Source organism: Pyrus communis, chromosome 12 (genome assembly GCF_041283825.1).
Source record: "Pyrus communis isolate YQ-2024b chromosome 12, ASM4128382v1, whole genome shotgun sequence".
Taxonomy (NCBI): Eukaryota; Viridiplantae; Streptophyta; class Magnoliopsida; order Rosales; family Rosaceae; genus Pyrus; species Pyrus communis.
In genome coordinates this window covers 10,330,362-10,350,054 of record NC_142576.1, presented here as the reverse complement: position 1 = coordinate 10,350,054, position 19,693 = coordinate 10,330,362, and the positions used below count along the sequence as shown (strand labels likewise).

At 38.7% G+C, this 19,693-nt stretch overlaps 4 protein-coding genes across 5 annotated transcripts; 2 read left to right on the top strand and 2 right to left on the bottom strand.

Annotated features, from left to right (window-relative positions):
• The first annotated feature begins 1,206 nt into the window (after positions 1 to 1,206).
• Positions 1,207 to 5,015, top strand: LOC137746045 (uncharacterized). Its single transcript, XM_068486095.2, has 8 exons — positions 1,207 to 1,493; positions 1,998 to 2,486; positions 3,159 to 3,324; positions 3,506 to 3,803; positions 3,952 to 4,024; positions 4,094 to 4,184; positions 4,310 to 4,389; positions 4,583 to 5,015. The coding sequence occupies exons 1-8, from the start codon at positions 1,416 to 1,418 to the stop codon at positions 4,868 to 4,870; spliced, it is 1,563 nt and encodes a 520-aa protein (XP_068342196.2). The 5' UTR covers positions 1,207 to 1,415; the 3' UTR covers positions 4,871 to 5,015.
• A 72-nt stretch (positions 5,016 to 5,087) lies between these two features.
• LOC137746044 (uncharacterized) lies at positions 5,088 to 10,052 on the bottom strand. Its single transcript, XM_068486094.2, has 11 exons — positions 9,621 to 10,052; positions 8,921 to 9,235; positions 8,743 to 8,851; positions 8,554 to 8,647; positions 7,688 to 7,775; positions 7,501 to 7,584; positions 6,555 to 6,651; positions 6,350 to 6,437; positions 6,083 to 6,188; positions 5,906 to 5,998; positions 5,088 to 5,734 (listed from the first exon to the last, which is right to left on the bottom strand). The coding sequence occupies exons 1-11, from the start codon at positions 9,819 to 9,821 to the stop codon at positions 5,339 to 5,341; spliced, it is 1,671 nt and encodes a 556-aa protein (XP_068342195.1). The 5' UTR covers positions 9,822 to 10,052; the 3' UTR covers positions 5,088 to 5,338.
• A 2,992-nt stretch (positions 10,053 to 13,044) lies between these two features.
• LOC137745294 (fasciclin-like arabinogalactan protein 11) lies at positions 13,045 to 14,100 on the top strand. Its single transcript, XM_068485227.2, has one exon. The coding sequence runs from the start codon at positions 13,235 to 13,237 to the stop codon at positions 13,973 to 13,975; it is 741 nt and encodes a 246-aa protein (XP_068341328.1). The 5' UTR covers positions 13,045 to 13,234; the 3' UTR covers positions 13,976 to 14,100.
• Positions 14,101 to 14,482: 382 nt separating this feature from the next.
• Positions 14,483 to 19,013, bottom strand: LOC137745293 (dnaJ protein P58IPK homolog). 2 transcript variants are annotated; one of them, XM_068485226.2, is made up of 9 exons: positions 18,700 to 19,013; positions 17,707 to 17,872; positions 16,735 to 16,936; positions 16,402 to 16,559; positions 16,225 to 16,318; positions 15,808 to 16,020; positions 15,571 to 15,651; positions 15,234 to 15,452; positions 14,483 to 15,096 (listed from the first exon to the last, which is right to left on the bottom strand). In XM_068485226.2, exons 1-9 carry the CDS (start codon positions 18,824 to 18,826, stop codon positions 14,911 to 14,913), a joined length of 1,446 nt encoding a protein of 481 aa, XP_068341327.1. In that variant the 5' UTR covers positions 18,827 to 19,013; the 3' UTR covers positions 14,483 to 14,910. The 2 variants fall into 2 exon arrangements, with proteins under 2 accessions (XP_068341327.1, XP_088537717.1); XM_088681591.1 differs by having other exon boundaries at positions 17,707 to 17,894; positions 18,700 to 18,919.
• Between the last annotated feature and the right edge of the window lie 680 nt (positions 19,014 to 19,693).

Here is a 19,693-nt window from a genome sequence, read left to right as displayed (position 1 = left end):
GAAATCATAAAACGAATTACACCTAGAATGCACCAACGACGAAGCTTGAGCATCCAAGAGTCTTTCCTTCTTTCTCCTTGCTACGGCACAAAGGTGGATGGGATGGTTGGGATGTGTTTTAGGATCAGGGATTATGGAATTGGATGGAGGATAGATGAATGGACGAAAATTGAATGAATGAGTGATCCCCTTAGTGCCTTGCTGCAAAGCCTTATTTATAGGGCTAGGAAAGGTTTTGAACTTAGTTGAAACCAAAAGGTTTTTTGTACCAGAAATTCTATACATGAAACACTTAAAGGATATATGTGTGTAGCTTGGACAAGGTAGGACGGCTAGTGACAAGCTAGGACGGCTAGGAGACAAGCTAGGACGGCTAGGAGACAAGCTAGGACGGCTAGTGACAAGCTAGGACGGCTAGGAGACAAGGTAGGACGGCTAGGAGACAAGGTAGGACGGCTAGTGACAAGCTAGGACGGCTAGGAGACAAGGTAGGACAGCTAGGAGACAAGGTAGGACGGCTAGTGACAAGCTAGGACGGCTAGTGACAAGCTAGGACGGCTAGGAGACAAGGTAGGACGGCTAGTGACAAGGTAGGACGGCTAGTGACAAGCTAGGACGGCTAGGAGACAAGCTAGGACGGCTAGGAGACAAGGTAGGACGGCTAGTGACAAGCTAGGACGGCTAGGAGACAAGCTAGGATGGCTAGGAGACAAGGTAGGACGGCTAAGAGACAAGGTAGGACGGCTAGGACAAGGTAGGAATTAGGCACCATGTGTGAATAGATAAAGCCTTCTAGAAATAAGGTTTTTAGGCCCCCTTGCAGCTCCCTAACTGAATTCAAGCCTTCAAATTCGTCCATCCTCATGCCTCCATGCTTGCACTATCCAATCTTGGCCCAAAAATGCTCTAGAATGCTCCAAATTGCTTCTTTTTGCTTCCTTAGCCATATGAACCTAGAAACACACGAAAATGGCATAAAGGACTAAAATAACTAAAGAAACACAACGTAAATGCATGAGAACAAGCCAATTAAGTCGCATAAATATGCTCCTATCAATTTTCTCTCATCTTTTCTTTAATTGCAGTCACTCTTACTTTACGTCGGATATTTTTATTCTTAATACAAGTAGTTGAATAGTTGAAAAAAAAAAAAAATTGAATACTTTACCTAGGCATGTTACCGGCATGCTAAACAATTTCTTCCCTCCCCGTCTCCATTGCAGTAACTGGGGGCCCTTGAATTGCTCGAGACTCAGTCTGAGGAGAGAGACTCTCAGCTGCCTTCTCTTTCTCTCTCTCAGCTGCCACTTCAAGAGTTAACGTAAACACACCTCTCTGTTTTTCCAGCTCCTCTACCTTTTCTCTCTACTGGGTTTTAGTGGTTTTGCAGAACCTGTAGCAGTGGCCTTTGAGCTATGGCGACTGAAGATGGAACCTTTGCTAAAAACGGTGGCGGCATTTTCACCAACGAAGCTGAGCCTTCAACCTACATGGTGTCCCATTTTTTGTTGAAAATTCGTTCATGCGTTGTTCTTATATATTCGTTTTCCTGCTTTCCATTTTCCTTACTAGTTGATTCAATTCATTTGATGATTTTGTCAGATGTTTGTTTGTGAATTATGAAATTTTGACTTCGTATTAGGTTTTGTTCCTTTAATTTCTTGTTCCTTTTTACATAAATTGGGTTAATGCATGCTTAAACTGCCATTAATCATATTTTCAATACTAAGTTGGTATCTGTATAACTATGAAACTCTTAGAACTAGTCAGGGTTTATGCTGTTATTGTTTTCGTGTTATATTTCCATATTTTTTTTCTTAATTTTTTGGTAAAAAAGAACTTACCTTTCTAGTTCTAGTTCTTCAATTTTCACATCTTATGTTGTTGTGCATGATACATGTGCTTGTCTGATATTGGTGTATAAGTAGTAGTTGATCATGTTTGTAGAATGCTTTATTGTGTTTTGCTGATCCTGGATGATCTTTCTTTTTCCACAGGATGGAGTTTCCACTGAGATAATTGAAGAAGCACCTCCTGGCCATCTGTGGAGACGACAGAACCTCGTCTTACAGATACCTTCAAGAACTCTTGAGGATGCCAAAGAGAATTTTGTGAGAATAAACATGCCCCCAACGCCGAGCCCCACTCCCAAAAGAGTAAATTTCTCCCCATTACCCAGCCCTAGTTTAGCTAAAATCAATGAGTCCCCAGGTCCCTCGTCGTCAAAAACTAAATCGACCACAAAAAGAAGCCTCCTTCCAAGACTAAGTTTCAAAAATTGGAACACCACTTCGGATATTGAGAAGGCTGCCGCTCGAGCACTAGGAGGCTTGCCTGCAGGGACACGTGAGAAGCCTTCAACTCCAAGGGCCTGGTCCTTTGCAATGCTTTTAACTCCCAGGACGAAAACCGGATCATCCTTGCCTGCAACTCCAATTGCTCACTCAAATCTAGAGTCTATGCATGGCAGGAACACAATTGATCTGGTGAGTATCTATCACTTGTTAGTTTGACAATAACTGTTTTGTTGAGAAGAATTCAAGTTGACCATAGTTTACAGAAATCTTATAATAACAAAATTTTTTAAATACAATTTGAAGTCTTGTGCTTTTAATGTGTGTAAGTTTGTTGTATATGTTTACAGTCATTTGGTTTCCTCAATGTTGCATGGTCTGGTGGCAGTGCACCGTCTTTATGATGGGTTCCCTGACTTCCCCCCTTAACTTCTTGTACTGCTTCTACTGAAAATATCAATTAGACCAGAAAGACAACCTTTTCGCCTTGGTTCTTGATGACTTAGAGAATAAATGAAGCGGGTGTTAATAACAGTTGATACGATATAATATTTAGTTTTATAGACTGATTAGCAGCGTAAGTTGTCCTTCGGTGCAACACATTTTTTAAGCGGAGGCTAAACATTTCCTCCTATTCTCTCCTCTATCCGTTTGAATCCTACAGTGGGTTGTACTGCCCTTTCATTTTATGATGTTTGAGACGTTTGTTGCTTTTAAAATTACTTCCATGAGTTACTTCTCATAGAACTATCACTTCAAGCCTTGAGCTCTGCATCCAGAGATGGCATTGGGGTGCGTCTACTTGTTGAACGTATTTTGTCAGATATCTTTTTCTGCTGTTCCACCTGGTTCTTGACTTTGTAGAAAGCAGAGGCCCAACGACCTATTAGCCGCTCACGTTCAGTTCCTGCGATTAAGAAAGATGGAAGTATATATGCAGGCAGTGTCATTCGTGTAATTCCAACCACGCCACGAGTGGCTGAGAGGACTGTCACAACTACATCAAGCACATCCCCAATAAATGTGACTAGTAAGTTCTGCTTCTAATTGTCTTTGTCCATATCGACAAAAAACCTCTTCTATTCCTTTGCGAATGCACCTGAGTACCATGTTATGCTAATTGTCTGTATTTTCAGATTCTAGCTACCTTTGACCCTAGTTTTGTAACTTGTGATAACCAACCTATGCCTTATCTTAGTTTCGTGGTTCAGATGGAAGTGATGATGGTGGTGAAGATATTGCTGAAGAAGAAGCTGTTTGTCGAATTTGCTTAGTTGAGCTGGGTGAAGATGCCGACACCCTCAAGATGGAATGCAGCTGTAAAGGCGACCTTGCTCTTGCCCACCAAAAATGTGCTGTAAAATGGTTCAGCATTAAGGGTAATAAAACATGCGATGTGTGCGGAGAAGATGTTCAGAACCTACCGGTCACACTTCTACGAATTCAAAATTCTCAGGCTGTTAATTTTCGAGCAAGTAGAGCACAGCAGGCTGAGGTTACTCAATATAGGCAAGTTGAAAATTTTCAACTGATATAATGCTCAGGAAGCGAAAATTTCTGCGCTTGCAGTGTCTTTATTGTGCGGGTTTATTTTCTTATTGCGTTCGGTACCACCTCATAGTATGGTATAACTAACAGTTTATACAAATTTTGTCAGGGCTTGGCAGGATGTTCCCATCCTTGCCATAGTCAGCATGCTTGCTTACTTCTGTCTTCTGGAGCAGCTTCTGGTACGTCGTGCAACTTCGTTATGCTTTTCTTTCTTAGCCTTTCAAATTCTAATCAAATCACATGGACAGGTGGGGAAAATGGGATCACACGCAATCACTCTGTCTCTTCCTTTTTCCTGCATTTTGGGTCTTCTGGCATCCATGACATCGACCACAATGGGTAAGATAGCTTTGAAATTCTTTGTTCATGCAAATATTTTGCGTAGCATGAATTCAGCGATTTTCCTTTCAGTAGAACCAAGAGAACGATCTTTCTGTTATACTGACGTAGAAATTCGTGCACAGTGAGAAGAAGATATGTCTGGATTTATGCAACTACACAGTTTGCACTGGTCGTTATTGCAGCACATCTACTTTATTCATTGGTAAGAGTTGTTCTAGTAATCAAGCGGTGGTAGGATTTGGCAAGTAAACCTGATAATGTGATGACCCTGCTTAATTTGAGAAAGTTTTCGAAATTTTGGTTACAAATGCTTAGAACCACTGATCAAAACACCGATGGTCGTGTGAATGCACTTGTTGAATATTGGTGTTTGTATGTTCTTGTCCGGTCCACAGATTCACATGCAGGCAGTTCTGGCTGTTCTCCTCGCCACCTTTTCAGGGTTCGGAATTACAATGTGTGGAAGCTCTATCATTGTTGAGGCTTTGAGATGGAGGGGAAGATGGCGTTCTCGGCAGTCAAATCAACAGCATGGTTCTCAGGAGGTGACACGACCGAATCAATCACCACAGAATACACAACAAACACAAACGAATCCCCAACAGCGGGAAAATGAACCTGAAGGTGCAGAACTTACTCATGGCCCTACCTCTGTATGCATGAATACCACCGCTGCATGCTAAAGGAAAGCCTGGCTGTAAACTGCCCCAAAATATAGCACATGTTAAGCGTTGTACATTAACTGTTTTGTATACATAGTTTGGCTCATCCTTCGTTTATGGTTTCGTGATCAAAATTTTCGTGAAAAAATACCAAAACGTCTTCCTCTGTTCTTCGTATCAAACATCATATTATTGCTGTAGGTCAGGAAATATATTCTAGCAAAAAGCCGTTTCGTAATTACAAATGGGGGCTTCTCCCTCCCAACCTCTTACTGCCTTCAATGACATTTTTGTCTATACAATAGAATCAGTTGGTTGCATGGCAATGCCAATCAGATTACGCTCACAAAAGTGCTTTTTTCTGGAAAAACCAACTGGACAACAAGAGAAAAATGCCACACAGGCAAATAGCTAGAACTGTAACCCGATGGAGAAAAAATCGAAAGATAAAAAGAGAAGATCGTTTAGCTTCGTCTGATGACAGTCTGGTCATTGCTTGTAACTCGAACTGCCAACCTTGACAAAGGACAAAGGCTTCTCCTTTGAGCTGGTACTTAATTCAGCTGAGTTGTTTGATTGGGTTTCTGAAACGCCGGGTCTCACCCAAACTTTTATATGCCCCTCTCTGCAGACAGTGAGAACGGATTCTTGGGTAAACATTACGCCAGAGAGGGGTTCAGTGTGTACCCGGTGAGCAACCAGCGGTGAGATTTTTGGAACATCTCGCATGCTTGGAGCAGGCTGCAGGGTACCCACTGGAAGCGCATTGTCCCAGTGAGATGACTGGCTTCCAGCACTATATGTGGGGGAGCCACCAGGAGGGCATCGTCGCAATGGCACCACAATCTCATCCATCTCCAGGTCCCACAGAAGCAACTGTGTGTCCTGCAGTCAAACGGAAAGTATAAACAAAAACGCTAACAAGAATTATAGAGAAAAGATCATCATCAATCTTACATATTCATTTACAACCAATTGCATTACGGCATTCTTATACATGAGATTATCTGATTATGAATGTAAATACATAATTTTTGACATAATAGTTTCTGATACCTGACCGACGGAACCAAACCGGTACATGACAGTTTCCCCCATGCCATCTGAATTTGGTGATGAACAATATGAATCAAAAGCCACTCCACTGACCTGCCAACATCATCCGGTAAGAACTAAGTAAGCCAGCCACAATCAGGTAATTATAATACGCACAATGCTATTTAAGAAACTAACCCAAGAGTTGTGACCCTCTCCCCAAGCTACAACTTTCCGATCTTCCATGCTCCAAACTTGAACTAAATCATCTTCGCCTCCTGTGAGTATGTATTTTCCATCCATGCTGTTGCATTGTAATCAGTCATATTATCATCTTAAAAGTATAATAATATATTGATGCAGAAAGAGACAAATACAAAAGAAGTTTAAAATTTATAGGTAATTTACAAGATCAGATTAAAAAACCAGCAAGAGCTTCAATAGAAAACCAGTAACGGTGCACACCTCCAAGCGCAACATAAGAGAGCACCATAGTAACTTTTTCCACCGCATATAAGTTGCTCCTTTGAGTAGTCAAAAACACGTAGATAACCTGCATTCAGTAATTAAATTTCGCTTGTATCTAACCTAACGAATAGAAGGATCCTTGAAGAACCAGGAAAGCAAAGACCAATTGCACAATGCAAACAATATTGTATTGACATTATACCATCTCTTCCAACAGTTGCTAAATAGGCCCCATCAGTCGAGAAAGCAATACTATTAACTGAACCTTGGCCGATATGCCATCTGGCAAATGGGTTACTCTGCATACGCATAACAGGAAGTTAATGAAAAAATGGTAGTTGGTGACGGAAACAGAAAAAGAAATTCAGATATACATTTCTTCCTTGTAACTATCTGACATATGTTGATGCAAATGCAGTATTTAGAAACCATAGTGATATTCCAGTATACTGCACATAAGCCTGTAAGATCTCAACCGGCGAACATATGGAGATTTACTAGAGGCTAGACCCCTAAATATGATTTGAAGAAATAAATAATACACGATGGACCACCAATTTTATCCTGCTTGGTGTTGCACAAGGGAAATAGGTCTCTTCAACAGACATGATGAGAACATAAGCATATTTTCAGCCAATGACCCGATGTATGAATAGAACTTGCATGTGCAGGCAAACTCCTGTCAACCCACCTGATGTATGAACTTCAGTAGCTACTGCTAAAATATGGTACAAATACCCCATCTGAACATACTAGAGTTGTTACGTAAATACACATACAATTGTATAGACGCCAAACAGAACTTAAATAATCTGATAGGTTGCGCACGAACAACTTTACATTTGAGAACATTGTAGGTTAAAACAGCCTAGCAGATTGAAGACCGAGTTTCACAAGTCTCAAACAATGCCTGTATTAGAATAGGAATCTACACTATCGATTATTAACCAAAACACAGCACCTAAAAACATTTACACCTAGAATATGATACAAGCTGTGATATCGAAAGATAAACAGAGTCTATTAACTGTCAGAAGTCTTAAATAACCATGGTGACAGAACAGCTGCATGTCATGCCTTATTTAAATTACAGAAAAACTTGCAGAGCCACGTTCAGAAGAAATAACATGGGGAACATAACTCAATACCTTATTGTAACGTGCATGGGAAACTGAAAATTGAGCTGGATCTTTGATAATAGGGAATGAAGAATCACCAGCCCCATCTTTGCTCTAGAAAGAAATAAAGATAAATAAAAATACACTCAAATTACCCAAACACATGGAACATAAAAGCAAAGTTAGGGAAAAGTATTTTCAAATAATAGAGGCTTGCCTTTTCATATACATACAGATTCCCATCGGCATGAGCGACAACAAAAGCACCGTCACCACCAGGAACCCATGCAATACTAGTACAACGGCTGTTGAAAACAGGTATTAATCAAGCTACTCCACGAAAGTACCCACGAAACTCAAAGAGTCACAATGCTCTCAAATGATGCCCATTGAGGAAATGACACACAAGCTAAAAATCAGTACAAATGCACAATACTCTAAGTTACAGGGACTCATCAGTTCAGTTAGACCCCAGATCATAGGATACAGGGATGTAAGCTACTGTTTTATAAACACAAGATCGAAAATGTACAATAAGGCATCAAAAGGGCCTCAGCCAAGCTTCTACTAGAACATTCTTGAAACCAAAAGATCCAGAATCCACATTGGACTTCTGAAATTGGCCGAAGTGAGAGTAAGAAATCAGTCCTTGCAAGAGTGATGAAACAAGAGAGTACCACCAACTTGCATGTAGAGAGAAAATTATACTGGTCAATGTGAAGCCTACCAAACCAGAGATAGACTAAGATCCACAGCCACTTATATGCTCTATTTTCCTTTTTGGATAGTTAAGCAACTTTCTAATCTCTACAGAAGCCAATTTAAAAATTCAAATATATCAACCCACACTGTATCAATGAACAAATTGTAGGTAGCTCTGCAGCTTATTCTAAACAATTCGACATCACAGAAACAACCATTACGTTCAAACCTTCTATAAAGAATGTATTTAATCTACTTCTAGTTTCATGCAGTTTTTGAAATATATAATCCTTTTACAGTAGATAAGCTAAAAATGAGTAAAACTTTTACAGTTGTATTAATATTCATCAAATCATTAAAATATGAGAGAGTTAATCTTACCTGTTACTAACAGAGCCATCTTTATTATAATGCTGAGCACCTACAAGCTTCTTTCCAACATCCTGCAATTGCTGTCTCAGTGACACTGAGTAGACTACAAAGATAAACATACAACCATTCAAAATATTTGAACTTCATACCAAATAAAATAAAAAGATTGTGATTTCAAGTGCAAGCAAACATTTGTACCATCACCAGAACTCAACCCAATAATCAAATCATGACCATCCTTTGCGTCTTGATCAAATGCGTGGCAGACAGGGTTTGAATTACTGAAATGTATAGACTTTATTGGATCCTACATGCACAAGAAACCTATCATAAACCAATCCCAGCGCCTAAACCTACAAAATCACTCCTAAAATACCTTGTCTTGAGAATTTAAATCACTGATGAAGATCGCATCCCCCACATTGAAGATCAAGTAAGTCCCTTTCCCATCAAAATTCGAAGTAGATGTTGAAGTATTCGAACTGGAAGCCACCAAAGACCCAACTCTACTACTTGCACTGACACTCTTACTCCCTCCATTCCCTCCAACAAAACTAAGCGCCCGGCTCCCATTAGCACCACCCAAAAACCGTGCTGCAGCCGAACGTACGCCACTGCCAGTGCTGAAGCTTGAAGATGGCGCAGTCGGGGTTGATGGAGCAGGCTTGTCCTTAAGTTGTGCTAGTATTGCCTGACAATCAACAACCCAGAAGGCTTTTAATTTATATACCGTAATATGGAAATGACGAAAACATTTGAAGATTAAATGTTGAAGTAGGATAAATGATTTCGAATACTGGCTCTTGAAGCACCTCACATATCCAGCATTCAACATTTCTTTGAACAATTAACTTCAAAAATTACACACTACAAACAAAACCCAGAAAATTAAATTCCAATCTTCAATGTTCTGCCACATGCTTCTTTAACCACTGGCAAAAACCCTAAACAATCTCCATTACCAAAAGCAGAAAAGCTCACAGCTTTCCAAGAAAACCCCAAAAAATGGCTACCCAAAAAAGCAAGATTCCCAAAAAGGGGAACGAAGGAAATTAATGGCGGAAAATCAAGTGCACCTGAGTGACGGTTTTGCCATTGGGGAAGTGAAGGAGCCCCGAAGGATGCGTCTTCTCGTAGTGAAGCTTGTACTTCCCCTCAGGGGTTTTGAAATAGGTCTTGAGGCCCGGCGACTGAGCATTGCTAGACGAAGTCGTTTGCATCATACCGTTGGCCGTGTTGATCATGGTGTCGTCGTCCGCGATTACCCCTGGGAGCATACGATCATGACCCCTCCTAGGGTTTGAAATGCTTTAACTTTTTGGTTGTTCTTGGTTCGAAATTGATAGGAGAAACGTGGGTTTTGCTCTGTTTTTGCGTTATCGTGCTCTCGCGGGGGCTTCTATGGCTTCCGGATCAAATGGCTTGGACTGTCTGGTTTGTGGCTTATGGGAGAATTGTTTGTTGGTAAATTTTTGAGGGTGAAGATTTGATTTGTGCTACCAGTCAATGCAGTGAACGGCTAGGATCCTGGTACCTTTATTTTGGAGGGCATGTAACTTTGGATAGTGAGGGTTTTTTTTTTGTTTTTGTTTTTTTTTTTTTTTCACTGGTATTATCTGCTCGACCTCTCCAATGAGGAGGGTTAAAGGTCCAAAATAAAAATAAAATCCTGATTTGTTTTAAAACTCATCTTCAACTGATGGCTTGACTATAATTCTATTGAGCCAACCAAGCCATTATCTGGCCAAAGAGACATCACGCTAGCCAAGTGTAGCCCTCTCAGTTTAAGTAATTGTTTCAAATTAATAAATTATTGAAGGGGCTATGTTTAGCCTTTCGGTTGGAGATGATATATGAATATGGTCTAACACTGTTCATTTAAAAATATTTTTTTGTACTGCTATAATTTTGGACGAGATTATAAATTAACCATTTCGGTTGGAGATTGTCTAAAGGGGGAGGGAGGGGGTGGACTTAATCTCACAATGGGCTAGCAATAATGTGGTTCAAATTCTTCTGTGGCGAGATTCAAATCTAGACCTCTCACTTATGAATGAAGAGAAATACCACTAGACTGTAGTACTAAGTGATTAGATAGTGAGAGTTTGATGAAGCAGCAAATAACAGGAGATTGGATTTGATGATTCAACTGGGGAAAGAGGTTGGGAAAGTGAGTGTCATACATTATTAAAAGTTTGTAATTAGTTCTAAATTTATTTGTAATTTAATCAATACAATGGAAAAGCCACTTAGTTCTCTTCTCAATCTTGAAAGAAGTCACAATTTCGGATTTCCGACTTCTTAATAAAGAATTAAATGAGAAGAGGGAATTATTGACAAAAAATGAAAAGAAGTAAAAAAAAAACAATTCCTTTTTAATAAGTAAGGATGTCAAACATGAAATGCAAGTGTCACATTATTTGAAGAGAGTGTAATATTTATCATTCTATTTTGAATTTTATTTTAGGTTTACATCACTTACCTCTATTTTTTGGAAACTATGGATGATTTTTTTCGATAATTCTAGTATTATTGTATGATTAAAATTTTGGAAAATATTAAGTCTGGAATTATTGTCAGAAGAAATGGATGTATTAGGACCACTGCAGAAGTGGATGCAAGTGCACCTGCATCATGCTTGGATGGTATGTTTCTCTTGGGTTTTGGAAATAAATAAAGATCAAAGTTGAGGTTCACAACTTCACATGTGTGGATCTGATGTCATTTTCATGTCTTCTTTATGTTTTTGTAATTTTTTGACACGCGTCTCTTAGTTTTTGGTTTTTGGTTTTTCTTTTTGTCAAACAATGAATTTTGTTAGATTAAATGTTAGATTAGTAACCAGTGCGGTTCGAACTCACACTGTTATGTAAGGGTTCAACTCATTTCCATCCGAGTTCGATTTTCTAGATTTTGCTCTCTATAAATATAGCTTATAGTTTTGTATGAAGAACAAGTCATTCACAACGTAGTCGTCATCCAATTAATGATTTATTAGTCTGTTATTCTTTGTATGTACGGTTATCTGATATTCAACTATTGGATGGCTGTTTGATGCTTGTTTTCCTTTAACTTTAATTCTTTTTATTAATTTTATATAACGTTTAACACTGTTAGATATAGAGTTAAGTTGAGAGACACATGTCAATAATTAGAAAAGAGACACAAATATGGAGACGTCAAATCTGCTACCATCTCCAAACAAAGAGATTTTAGTGTAAAATAGTCAGATCAAGTGGATTGTCTAATTCACTCACAAAAGTAAGAGTACTTGTATGAGACTAAAGTGGTATATAAATACAAAGACTTGGCACCTTGTGACTTTGTGATAAGTTAAACAGCCTATGCGATCCGAATGTTGCACACAAGATTTTTTCCTCCAAATAGAATTAGTCTACTTTTTAACAAAATACTTCACATGGATCTTGTGATCCATCTGGGCCAATTTCCAAAAGAAACAAGAAACTTAACGAGAGAGAGAGAGAGAGAGAGAGAGCAAGTTTTCATTACCTAAAAAACAACAAAGAGAAAAGATTGATAGGCTTTTTGGATTGATAATATTGGGCATTGCCTTGATATATCAAGCTCACATGGAAGATTAATAGGGTTGGCCCAATTTGTTCTCAAACTTGAAGAAGGTTGGATTTCTAGCCCACTTGACACAACATTGCATTTGGATTTGAGAAATGTCTTCTCTCTTTTTATTTATTTTTTATGTTTTTTTATTTATAAAGTTAATAGACCCACTGGTGGTTATTGGATCTGTAATTTGGAATTAAAAAGATTTAAATCATTTTAAATGGTTGAAATTGCCTGCTCAACTGTTTTTCATTTGTTTGCTTAATGAAGAACACTAAATTTTCCAAGGGCCATGTTAAACATGAGAAGTAGTTATTATAATGATGTGCTAAGACTAATCTCAAAAAGGCATAGTTGTAGTTCCAAATTCTAGATTTGCACTTTTTTAGTTTGTTAATTAAAGTTTCACATGTAATGCTCCCATGAAAAATTCATAATCAAATGCTAGATTTCAAGGGCTGTTATTGACACTTCAAAATAGTCATCTTATATATTTTTTTTCTCAATAAAAAGAAAGAAAAAAAAGAAAATGACCGTTGACTATTTTAAAGCGTTAATAATAGTTTCCGAGAGTTACTATTAGTGTTAGCATTGATTTGTTTTGCGGTAGTGACACTTCCCCTTCCTTCTTTGAATGCCATATCAATTTCAAGGGTGACCAAGAATCAAAGAATGCCAGAAATTGGTCCCATCCTAACTACTTGTAATGAAAATACTTTAACTGAAAGCTTTCTTCTTTGAAGTTGGACCAAAACAAAAGCAAAAAAACCCCATCATTCTCCCTCATACCCCACTCCCTTCATTCACATTTCCAGCTATTTTTCCTTTCCTGCCAAGCAAAATCTCTCTCTCTCTCTCTCTCTCTCTCTCTCTCTCTCTCTCTCTCTCCATATTTCACTATTCCTCTTATTTGCCAAGAAAAAGATGCACATTCTGTTCAGATGGCATTGTCTAGCCACCTTAAAACCACCTCCCTTCACCTAATTCTCCACTCTCATTTGATCACACCCTCAAAATATATACCTTCATCTCTCCCTAACTTATACACCAAAACCAAGTCACAACGTATAAAAAAAAATCACCAAGGAAAAAAAAAAGAGGAAGAAAAAAGATGGCACCCCAATCTTTCTTCATTTTGCTAGTCTTGTTTCTCCATTCGTTCTCATCCACTATTTCAGCTCAGTCTCCGGCAGCAGCCCCCGCGCCATCAGCCACCAACGTGACTGCCGTCCTCGAGAAGGCAGGCCAATTCACCACCTTGATCAAGCTCCTCAAATCCACCAAGATGGCTGACCAAATCAACACCCAGCTCAGCACCTCAAACCAAGGCATGACCATCTTTGCACCAACTGACAACGCCTTCTCCAGCATCAAAGCCGGCACGCTAAACTCCATTTCCGAGCAGCAAAAGCTGCAGCTTGTGCAGTTCCATGTGCTACCATCTTTCTATTCTGCTGCGCAATTCCAAACCGTGTCCAACCCTCTGCATACGCAGGCCGGGAACACCGATGATGGGCAGTTCCCGTTAAATGTGACAACATCTGGGAACCAAGTGAACATAACAACAGGGGTGGTGAATGCAACCGTGGCTAATACCATTTTTACTGACAGTCAGTTGGCGGTGTATCAGGTCGACCAGGTGCTCCTTCCTTTGAGCATTTTTGGCACTCCAGCACCCGCTCCTGCTCCATCGAAGCCCGAAACAAAAATTAAAGGTGCTGATTCGCCTTCGGGATCCTCGGGTAGCGGCAGCACTGCTGACGCATCATCTGCAATGGGGGTAGAACAACATGGGATTGCAGCAGCTGCATCAGTGGGGGTGGTAGCAATTCTTGCAGCATTCTTTTTGTGATTTTCGAGTTGAACTGCTGTGATCATCGTTACCTTCTGTTTTGTTTTTGTTTTATGCCTTCTGTGCCAAGAATTTTTGTAATTTGTTATGATTTGAAATTAATTGGACAATGTTCTTTGGAATAACCTATTCCTCTCAACACTGGTATAACTTAGGCAGTAAAACTGTTTTAACTAGAAGGGCTTATTCATGGTAACACTTCTTGAAACTTAAACTCAGTCTCACTTAACACGTAAAATTGAAATTTATGCCATTTAATTCCCAAATATTGCTCTAATAATTTTTCCGTCACCATCAAACAGTCACATGCGTTATCATTCACTCATTTTTGTTGTAATTTATCCATGCCACATCAACCCATATGACGCCAGTTACACTAAGAATTTGTCTTACCCTAGGAGCTAATTTTCACACACGCAACAATACATTTACTAATGTAATTTTATATCATAAAAAAATACAAGTTCTAAAATTGATACAGTAAAATGATTTGCAATCGACAAAAAATAAAAGAATAATTAAAACAATTTACTAATCATATCTGATAATACAGTTTGAAGGACCATATTTCTTTTGTTATTAAAAAAAAAAAAAAAAATTCACTAAAAGGATTCACCTCCTAATGAGAACCATGCACAGTCCGATGAGAAACCATTATCGAAATGGTACATGGCAACATATACAGAAATGGTCTCATCAAATTTCGTTTCATCAACTAATATAAGTTCTAAACTCCTGATGTTTCCGCGTAGCAAACGCTCAACGGACGAAAAATCCATGTAAAACCTATCAAACCTTTTGGGGTGGCCGGAAAATATCTCACTGAAAAGCTGTCAGCGATTAGTAAAACTGCTCTGGGGGCTCCTTTGGAATGGCACAGCCGTTTATCTCTTGTGCAAGCATGAGACGAGAAGGAGCGCGTTCTTGATGGGCAATCAAAATTGGAAGTCAAATCCACCACCGCCACCGCCAGGAAAGCCCCCTTCGAAGGTGAATGTAAATTGCTGTCCACCACCACCACCACCAAAAGGGTTAAAACCGCCGCCACCACCACCCATTCCCAGTTCTTCAATATCTTCACCTCTATCATATCTCGTACGTTTGTCTTCATCACCAAGAACCTGAAAAAGGATTTATACAAGAGTCAGATGGATACGAGTAGTCCAACATTTTGGATTATTATTATTTTTTATTTTTTTTACAGCACAGAGTCAATTGAAAGGGAAGATTAAAATGAGCTTCAGTGGGATATACAGACCTCGTATGCAGCAGCAATTTCTCTGAACTTGTCCTCTGCTTCTTGTCTGTTCTCGACATTTTTATCCGGATGCCACTGCAAAGCAAGCTTCTTGTAGGCACGTTTAATCTCAGATATAGATGCGGTCTTTGAAACTCCCAAAATCTTGTACCAGTCTTTGCGTTTGCTCATCTTTAAGGCTTTCTCGGCTCTCATCAATGCTTCTCGAATATTCATATCCTGCATAATAAGCAAGCAATTAATCCAAGAAATGACTCATTAAAACAGTAGCTGCAACAGTGTGAGAGGGGCATGTTACATAAATTTCATATTATAGACGTAAAACATAATGGCTAACCTGAGGCGATTGTTGAGCTGCTGATTTAAGATCTTCCACAGCTCCCTCCCAATCCTCTGTCAGAAGTTTAGCTTCCCCCCTCTGTAAACACAAAATAGTAAACAAACTTGAGCACAGTCATACTCAATACATCACAGTTCACAAAATACTAAACAAACGGGTAATTTTTAAACAATACAGTAACAAAAAATACTACGGAACTGAGGAAAACAAGGGACAATAGAAGCACCAGCTAACCTGAAGCAAAGCTTCTAGAAGCTCCTCATCAATTGTAAGTGCTTCATTGCAACTGCTTAAAGCATCCTTTCCCCTGCCAAGCTTGACCAAAACTTTACACAAGCCAAGATGAAGATGTACATTATGTGCAAGATGATTAGGGTCCAACGCTAGGGCTGCCTTAAAGTCCTCTACTGCAACACGCAGCTTGCCCTTATTTACATTATCTTCGGCCTGCATAAAGAAAAATTGTCTGAGAGAGAATACCTGGTGATGGTGCATCATATGGTGATGGTTCACATAAGCTCTAAAAAAAGGTTGAGTAAGAAAATAGATTTGCTATATTTGCTGAACTTCTCACCATTCCGCACCCTTCAGGGAAGAGGAAGAAGAAAGTTAACACAAACAAATGTTCAGATGAAGTTCGTTAGGACTTACACTTTTAGTCTTCTTGAGTAAGTTTTTCAGTCCAAAATACGCTTTCTTCAGTTCACCATGCTCTGGATCTAGACGGAGACCCTTTTGGTAATGCCTAAAGAAATATTATATATTTGTTTATACAACTGTAGCCAAATTATAAAGACATTACTCAAAATAAAAAGGTGCCAATCAAACCTTTGGGCAACATCATGATCAGCTAAATAGTAGTAGGCACGGCCGCGAAGTAAAAATGCATCCAGATTATCCTCATCTTTCAGAATGTAACCAGCCTCAGAAATGACACTAGAATAGTCTTTAGTTGCTAACAACAATCTCACCTTCAATAATTTGGCCTGCAACAAACAATGCACTCAGAATTATGAGGTCACAAGAATACTGAATTTATAAAATCCTCACTCCTAACTCTCTAAGATCAACCAAAGAGCTGTTTGGTTATATGACAATAAATACATGGAATTGCAATTAAACAATTAACAACCCATATCGAAAAGAAATGGATGTGATTACCTTTGGGCATGCTGGAGAGAAAACCAATACAACTTTTTCAACATATTCCAAAGATTTTGCGTAGTCGCCTGTTTCAAAGAGAGTCATAGCCGTATCTAGAGCGTTTTGAGCCTGAATCAATTGAGAAAGCTCCTTTTCTGCAACTGAATCTTGTGGTTTTAGCTCCAAAAACTTTTTGTAGCTCTTCTCAGATTCCTCATATCTACATCAGCCAAAAAGCGCCTGAATCATATAAGTTTCCAATCATTAATTGGAAAGACAAGGGAGATGGGGATTTCTAGAGACCTTTAGAAAACTTAAGAGATTAATACAAGCTATATAAGTTATTAAGTTATGATAAGTTCTCTTTTATCAGAATGTCTGTCTCAACATACACCTACTGAGAGAATAAGGGGGTACTTATTGAATTAACCACTAACTAAAGGCCAAACAACAATTTTGGTCTAATCAGCAGTATCATAGCGGCTGACTAGTGGTAGGCTTGGTAGCCCAGTTGGATAGTGCATGAATGGATATCGACAATAACCCATGGTTCAGTTGCTTTTGGCTTTTGAGCACACACAGACACAGCTGATGTGCTGCATTCTAGAAGCTTTGAGACAACGGACCTTGGGACAACTAATTATGCAAAGTAGATCAAAAAATGATAGCTGCTAGAGAGTGTGATCACAGCAACCGGCAAAGAAAAGGGGTTTCCGTAATAAGAAGGAATAATAGCAGTCAGGGAAAAGGTGGAGGATTTGTTACGAACAAACTAGTACCACAAATAGTAATTGACAATGCTAAGAAGGGAGGTCCGAAAGGAACACATAGTAGGGGAACCAAAAATATTCATGCATCAATGTATTCGATACAGTCAAAAGATAGCTGCTAAGTAACATTCTAATTTTTAAATAGAAAATGACGCATGCTGAAACAGTCTTCAACGAAACCAAAATTATTCTGTTAGAATGGTGATTATTTAAAAAGTACCTGCATATCTGACGAAGAATGGATGCCCGATGATAATATGCTTCTGAAAGTGTTGGGTCCGCCTCTATAGCAGCATCAAGATCATTAAGCGCCTCGCTATAATGCTTCACCTTTATACTCTGTGAAACTCTCTTAAACAACTCGGCAGCATTACCCGGTTTTCCATCTGTACATTCAAGGTACATGTTCTGGAAGCCATTATTAACACACCTCGACAAGCCACAGGTAGAACTCAACAAATTCACAACACAGCAGGCTAACAGGCATAACATCTCTGTCACTACAGTAAATCCAAACTACCATGCCAACTCCATACGACTCGACATTGTGTATGTATAAAGACAAGAGTTTACTCTAGAATCTCCATCTCCCAGTTTCATAGTAAAACTATAGAGCATATAGATAATCCAGATTCAGTCAACTTTCCCGTTATACAAGAGTCGAATGGGTGTAAAATTCGTGATTAGAATCGTAAAGTTATTGCCTTTTTCCACCAATATGATTACAATCTTCAAAATGCCAAAAAAATTCATCTAAAACCTAAACATTCCTAATGTTGAACATGTAGCTGTATCACTCGTTCAAGTTTCAACCTTTATACACTTAATTAATGCAAATAGTACCAGGTTAGGTCCCATCCCACGTATTAAGATGATTCTTTGATTGACATAGTCCTATGAGTGCTGCAATCTAATTAAAGCCCAGAATACAACATTGTCAAACACAAAGCCGCCTCGCACTTTTCCTAGTACAATGGAAAGTGACAACCGACAGAGCCGTTGAAGAATCCAAACACAATAAATACAGCAAAATAGTTTGATGTCCGCTAAAGCCCAGAACACCAATAACCTTAAAAACAGCCCAAAAGCAAGAATCTTTCAAATTTGGCGCAAAAATTAAGACAACCCAACTGAGAAAAAAACATGAAATTCAACAAAAATCAATAGATCAACGCACAAAGAAATAGATCAAAGAGCGAGAGAAACAACATACCCTGAGCTGAAACCAGAGGTTGAAGAAGGAGGAGATGGCAGACGAACACGAAATGCAGTAAGAACCCAGCATATATCAGCCCTCTCCAAGCCACCATATCCATGGCGGATGAGCAACTCCAAACCATCACCCTCTCTCTCTCCCCTCCCTTTCTCTCACTAAATTTCTATCGCTCAATTCTCGAGCAGAGTTTTGAGCGTAAATGTCTGCTAAACGTATTTTTGTGAAAAAATGCTTAATACAAAAACATAGAAATTGCAGAACTTTGCGTTTAATGGGAAGCTAGAGGAAGACGGGTGTATTCGTTCCACGTTACTATGACCTATCGGATAGCTCCACGTGTATTTTGGACCGACGATTAGCCAAGAGTGTTGTTGGCACCAATAGCTAACTGCCAAGTCATAATAGTAAATCGGGTTTTATTCCCCTTAAGGCTACTAAATTTATAGCCTAGTGAAAAATTTCATGTCTAATAGGCTAAAAAATGAGTTAGCAAAAATTAGGTTATAACTATCTCCAAAAAAAAAAGAAACCCACACTAAATTGAGGGCCCAATCTTGCTTTTTTTTTTTTTTTTTGGAAGTTTTAATGAAAAATCCACGGTATTATTCACTTTAACGAAAAACCACATTTTTACACTAAAAAGTCAATCCCGTTACTATTCACTTTACCATTTATTTTGTCATTATCATTAAAACTCAAAGTTTTCAAGTCTTTTTCATTAGTTTTATTTTATTTTTTTCTTTCCACTTATGTTTTTTAGTTTAAAAATGTGTGGGTCACATTTTTAATTCCAAAACATAATTCTACGGGTTTGTTTTTTAACTGTTGATTATTTGAAGGGTTTATTTTTTAGCCGTTTATTTCATTAAGAAAACATAAACAAACAACAGTTATCTTTTGTGTATTAATGATTAAGAAAAAAATTTGTTATCTTTTGTATATTATTGATTAAGAAAAAAAATATTGTACTTTGTGTTTAATTTTCTAGATT